The sequence below is a fragment of the Bombus huntii genome, chromosome 14, assembly GCF_024542735.1.
Source record: "Bombus huntii isolate Logan2020A chromosome 14, iyBomHunt1.1, whole genome shotgun sequence".
NCBI lineage: Eukaryota > Metazoa > Arthropoda > Insecta > Hymenoptera > Apidae > Bombus > Bombus huntii.
Window position 1 is genome coordinate 4215518 of NC_066251.1, and position 6518 is coordinate 4222035.

The 6518-nt window shown below is 39.5% G+C and overlaps 1 protein-coding gene across 6 annotated transcripts in view; it reads left to right on the forward strand.

Annotated features, from left to right (window-relative positions):
• The window catches only part of LOC126872854 (chloride channel protein 2), a 32736-nt gene that overhangs the window by 24402 nt on the left and 1816 nt on the right, over nt 1–6518 (forward strand). For 4 of the 6 annotated variants that reach the window (XM_050633057.1, XM_050633054.1, XM_050633056.1 and 1 more), the window contains 11 exons: nt 1375–1660; nt 2082–2293; nt 2911–3431; nt 3845–4079; nt 4157–4319; nt 4620–4850; nt 5056–5291; nt 5365–5556; nt 5686–5828; nt 6028–6196; nt 6283–6510. In XM_050633057.1, the coding sequence (XP_050489014.1) occupies nt 1375–1660; nt 2082–2293; nt 2911–3431; nt 3845–4079; nt 4157–4319; nt 4620–4850; nt 5056–5291; nt 5365–5556; nt 5686–5828; nt 6028–6196; nt 6283–6510 (2616 nt within the window). Of the gene's footprint in view, nt 1–8; nt 1147–1374; nt 1661–2081; nt 2294–2910; nt 3432–3844; nt 4080–4156; nt 4320–4619; nt 4851–5055; nt 5292–5364; nt 5557–5685; nt 5829–6027; nt 6197–6282; nt 6511–6518 lie in introns of those variants that run through there. The other 2 variants (XM_050633059.1, XM_050633055.1) reach the window with 2 other exon arrangements.

Below are 6518 nucleotides of genomic sequence, written 5' to 3' on the forward strand. Positions count from 1 at the left end.
AGAAATATTTGACGAGATTTTCTCCCGTTGTATCAAAAAACTAAGGCAAATTGTACCAACTAATGCACCGAGTGTTCTCCACCTCCGTTGATCTTTCCCAATATCGGTATATAACGCTGATACGTCTTATCTTCTCGATCACTAATCAAAGTCATCGAACCGCGTGTAATTTGATTTTCTCCGTGTTTCGTTTGAAATTATTTTCACGCATTGTCTATTTTTAAACGAGGTCTAGGATCGCGACATTTAATTCGTCGCGAATGTTTTACAATGTTCTCGTACAATTCACGGTGATTCGTCGTGTTTTCTACGATTCCAGAGTTTCAATTGTCCCAGTCTTTAAGTCTTTACCTACGAATTAATTTCTTTGTTGTTTTCCTTTTGATTTTTACCTGTAACACATTCAGATATTACAGTAGTTGTAACAGTTATTTATATTGCAAAAGGATATAAAATTTGTCCATGTCATTAATTCACGCTTGCGTAAGTGTATTTTTTTCTTATGAATTAGCGCACGATAACGCGTAATCTTCATCGCTATTGTAATCTCGTCGTTCACGTGTACGATCATTATCATTGATGAATATTGACATTTTTTCTTGTCAAATGATACGCAGATTAATATCTCCTAAAAGCGCATCGTTCATACAATCTAATATTTTTTATAACGATTCTCATTTTCTACACAATCGCTTGATTGGCGAAAAATCAGCTTGCGCACGATATTTACAATTTTGTTAGTTTGTATGTAGAAAGAGTGTATTTTGAGTAAACAAGCATGATAATAGCACGTAAACAGTGGTAACAGCAGCTCAGATAAATCACTACTGAAGATGACGTTTTTAAATGGATCAAAGCTACAAAATCCCCAATTCGCGTCATGAATATTAAATCGATCGAAGACAATCAGGTGGATTTCATCAATTAGGCAATCATTCGTCGTTTTGCTGGTTCGATCGTGAAGTTTCCAAAATGCACGACCCAGTGTCGTGATCGATGATGAAATTTGTTTGAAGTAAAATATTCTCCAGTATATCAGAATACTTCGTAGTAGTTCGTAGATTCTGTGAAGATTAATCTATCACGAGTAAATAGCTCGATCAAAGGTTCTTTAATTGATAGACAATCGTGGACACTAAATATTTGGTATGTATAGCACTTTGTTTACAAAACTTATTTCATTCGTCGTAAAAGATATATTGCATCGTGTTTTCTCAGAACCTTGATAACATTCATATCGATGATGCGTAAATTTTGTTTAAAAAATGTCGATAACATATTGTCTCGCTGTCGGTGTGGAAATTCTGTTTAAAAAACGAGAAGTTGGAAAAGAGAAAAAAACTCAGAGTCGATGAAAGATGGTGCTGCGTTTAGATGTATGGTCGCTACACGAAAGACCTGGGTGAGTACGCAAAAGAAGAGGCACGAAAGCTGAAGTACCACGACAAAGCGCGGCGAAAGTATGACAAGACTAGAGCGGAGGATCTACGAAAGTCGAGGAGAGGACCACTATGCAGGAAGTTGCTCGCGTTATTGGCCTTCGCCTGGAAGCACACTGGAGCTAGATTAGGCGAAGACTGGGTCTTCTTGGCTCTTCTTGGTATAATCATGGCGCTTATCAGTTACGCCATGGACCGTGGCATTTCTATGTGCAACAACGGTCAGTTGAATAAAAAGAATTAATTCTTTCGATCTCTAGCTTCGATAGAATTTCGAAATTTAAAAATGTAGAGAAAACCAGAAATTGTGGTTTTGAAAGAAACATGTCTCGGTAAAGTCAATTTAATTCTTGCGATCTCTAGACTCGATGGATTATCTAAATTAAAAAAAGTTACGAATCAACGAATGCGGTTTTGGAAGAAAAAGTCTATTATAACCAAGGAATAGTTCTTTTTTTCTTTTTTTATGTAGAAGTAATTTTCTATGTTGAAACTAGCCATTAATTTTTTTTCTCAGAAAATTCAATCTATTTCGAAGCTTCGCAATTTTCCATGCCATTAATTTATACGCGTCTATTCTGATAAATCAATTCGATGTACGATAAAATCAAGGTCTCGTTAACCGTATCCTTCTTCCACCAGCCAGGATATGGCTTTATCAGGACCTGACGCATCATCCAGCGCTTCAATATCTCGCCTGGGTGTCTTTGCCAGTTTGCTTGATTCTCTTTAGCGCCGGATTCGTGCACATCGTTGCACCACAGAGCATAGGATCAGGCATTCCAGAGATGAAGACGATTCTACGCGGAGTGGCCTTGAAGGAGTACCTGACCTTTCGTACTCTTGTAGCGAAGGTTAGAAACAAGATTCGATTTCCATTGAAATGTATCATTACCGCTATACGTTCCTTTTTAACCGACTGACCACTTCCGAATTTGATTAGACATTTCCATTTCTTTTGATTAGAAAATTTAATGCTTTTGTGATACGACAATTGCTGACTTAGTCACTAAAAAATAGTTTCGCAGAAGACGCGTTAATTTAAATGTTGTAATTAAGTCATTTTCAGTCCATGTGTATAGTCTAATTTCAACGAAAATGATTTATTTCTTGATTTTCGATGATTTCGACTTTCTTATTTGTAGAGTAGATAGATATATTGAAAGTATAAAACGCATGATATAACAAAAGAAATAAGTTTACTATAAAGATGTGTATATCACGGCATCGCAATATTTCCTATTGAAACAAGCAACAACACTTCATATATGATAATACGACATAATTAAAATACATAAATAAAATTCTCACGAAGATTCCCAATCACTGTATTAAATCCTCAATCTCCTGGACTGAACAATAATCTGATATTCAATAAATTCCTATATATTCATCGAATTCCTATTTTCCTTGAAGCTTCTGCTCTGCATGTTTTCGAGCGTCGGTGTAGAGCCACCGTAATGTCTAACAGGTGATAGGTCTGACTGCCACATTGGGCTCTGGTTTACCGCTGGGCAAGGAAGGTCCTTTCGTGCACATCGCTAGTATCGTGGCCACGCTTTTATCCAAATTGGTCACCAGTTTCCAAGGAATCTACGAGAACGAGAGCAGAAACTGTGAGATGCTCGCAGCAGCCTGCGCTGTTGGAGTTGCCGCCTGTTTCGCAGCACCGATAGGTGGAGTTCTCTTCAGCATCGAAGTAACCACCGTGTATTTCGCCGTTCGAAATTACTGGAGAGGATTCTTCGCAGCCGTATGCGGCGCCACGATGTTTCGATTGCTCGCGATCTGGTTTCAACGAGAGGAAACGATTACCGCGATGTTCGCAACGAATTTTACTATGGACTTCCCCTTCGATCCTCAGGAATTGTTTGTATTTGCCTTGATCGGTGTTGGCAGCGGTCTAGGAGGTGCTTTCTACGTCTGGTTGCATAGACAGTATGTGATCTTCATGAGGAAGAACAAGAGTATGAACAGCTTCCTGCAGAAAAAGTGAGTGATTTCTGATTGAGACGTTTCTGACAAAGATTTGAGATACAGTAATGCTTTGTTAACTGGACGTGAATTAGGATCTTTTCTTAATTATCGAGGATGGCCCAGAATCTAGTATCATTCATGATTATTAGAACCGTACAGCTCTTATGCTTTACTTCGCCTCTGCTATAAATGCTAAGAAGATGCTAGTTGTTACTGTTGATATTATACGTACAATTCTTCGGAACATTGATCACTGTCTTGATTACATTACTGGTTAGAAATTTTCATTCTTCAGTTGAAATTAATCTGAGAAGCTGGCGAGGATAAAGATAGCCAGTTAACGAAGCAAAGTTCCGTCTAGTTAACTATATTAGTACTTAAATAACGGTAATCCAAGTATCGTTCACGGTTTCACAAAATTATTCCAGTCGCTTCTTGTATCCTGGAATCGTCTCCCTGATCGTGTCCTCCGTGTCTTTTCCCTTGGGACTAGGCCAGTTCATGGCCGGTGATTTAAACACCCACGATCAAGTTTACGGTCTGTTCACCAATTTCACTTGGACCAAACAAGAATTAGGAGTAGAAGAAATGAACATGGTTAAACATTGGTCTACCATATACACTGATGTGTTCATCGGTTTAATTAGTTTCGTTGCATTCACGGTAAAATATCCTTAGTCAAATAAACTCGTCGCGCCTTTAGAAGAAGTTCGGAATGAAATTAAGAGCTTCGTTTTCAGTTCATCTTTTCGATCATAAGTTCGACGGTTCCCGTGCCATCGGGAATCTTCATCCCCGTGTTCAAAATCGGTGCTGCATTAGGCAGAGCTGTGGGTGAAGCCATGGCTCTATGGTTCCCCAATGGTGTTCGATATGGTGGTATCATAACTCCTATCGTACCAGGTAATTTGGAATTTTCCCAATAAAACGAGAAGTTTTTAACAATCCGGCCGCGGGCGATTTTCATATTTTTCTGTACAAAATCGCATCCTATAGGTTTATCATAAGGGGATTTTTAATGCAGTAGGAGCAAAAGTCAGAATAAACGATGAAAAAGGAGATAGTTTTTTCTATTAACCTACATCTTACAAACAGCATGGTTCACCGAAATTAACAGAATATGTATGCAAATCGTGATTTCGACATCGTCCGCGACTGGAGCATTGAAAGTTAGAAGCTCGACTGAAAGAAATTGTTCTTCAGGAGGCTACGCCACCGTTGGAGCAGCTGCATTTTCCGGTGCTGTGACCCATACAATCTCTGTGAGTGTAATCGTGTTTGAGATGACTGGCCAGATTACTCACATTGTTCCTATAATGATCGCCGTGCTGATCAGCAACGCCATCGCTGCGCTTCTTCAACCCAGCATATACGACAGTATCATTCTGATTAAGAAGCTGCCATACTTACCAGACCTACTACCTTCCAGTTCAGGTAAATCCTTAATAATCTTTTGCTAAATCCTCTGCATCCTTGACAACCTAAATCTATATATTTCTGAACTTTGCTCTTACTATTTTTAACAAGCTTCCCAAAGGAAGTTTCATAAGGAGGTAATAAATTTATTAAATATTATCTCTCTATATGAATCAGGATTTAGGGAAAAAAAATTAGTACGAAAAAATCTTGTGTGCTATAGGCATGTACAATGTGTACGTCGAAGACTTTATGGTTCGTGATGTGAAGAATATTTGGCACGGAATTACCTATCAGAAATTAAAGGAAATTTTAAAAGAAAACCGCAAGTTACGTGGATTTCCTCTGGTCGATAATCCTGATTCTATGATTCTGCTTGGATCTATCCAAAGGTTGGAATTAATCAAACTGATTGAGAAACATATTGGACGAGAGAGGAGGCTGCAGGTAGTCATCGTAGTATGTTATTTCTAGAAATAATTAATTCTAAGTTTCCGTCGGTAAGATCTGTGGATTTGAATTCTCCATTCAGGTGGCCCAGAAATGGCACAAAGAGGCGGAGGAGAGAGCTCGAGAAGAAATGGAACGTCAGTTAAGGGACCAGGAAAGAACAAGGAGACCGTCCAGGTTCGAAGTGATTCCGGCACCAGATATTCTTAAGATGCAGAGGCAAAGTGTTAACGATCTAACAATGTCTCCAAACAACGCTGCCGCTCCTGACCATGTAAGTCACGCCTACTCGACGTCAATGGTCACGCATAATTGTGTACATTTACTCAATTAACTACGCGTGCTGGTCACCGTGCAGCTCCTTCTTCTCGTTTCACCGTATCTCTCGCGTGTTATTTTTCAGCACACTTACCATTCCCCGGTATTTGGGTCACAACCGAAGAAATCGATCTTAAAGAAAACCAATTCCTTCACGTTGAAAGGATTCAGCCCACTAGTCAGCCCCGCCGTTACTCCTTATACCACTGTCACTGGTGCGGAGAGCAGGTAAGAGGAATTACCTTTATATTTGCAGAATGAAAAAAATGAAAATGAACAGATTTAAATTGGCTAAACTAGTCAAATTTGAATTTTCTTTGCTCGTGCGTAATTCATTTAACTAAAATATTATTCGTACCTCTTGCGACACAGGCCACAAAGAAAAAATATGCGTTTCTCGTTTCTTAACACATTGTTGCAATTTCAGAATACGCCTTGCCTTCGAGGCGATTTTTCGCAAGTCAGCCACTTTGCAAGATGTAGATCCAGATCCAGAGATCGGATCTGGAGGTGCTATCAGACGTGACAGTCAAGACGTACCTCCTCATACCCCGATGCTGGCACCGAGCCCCGCCACTTCGAAGAAAGTACAACTGGTAAATCTATGTATTCTTCTCGACTATTCACGTCTGAATACATAACGTAGTTTCTATGTAATGAAATAATTTCTGTATATGACCAGCCTCGCGAGAGGGTAATAGACATGTCAGCAGAGGATCAGAAACGGTGGGAAGAAAGTGAAATGATGTTGGAGGTCGACTTCTCGAGGTGTCACATCGATCCAGCACCGTTCCAATTGGTTGAGCGAACGTCTTTGTTGAAAGTCCACAGTCTATTCAGCATGGTCGGAGTGAATCATGCTTACGTGACGGCTATTGGAAGACTGGTTGGGGTTGTAGGATTGAAAGAGGTTTGTCC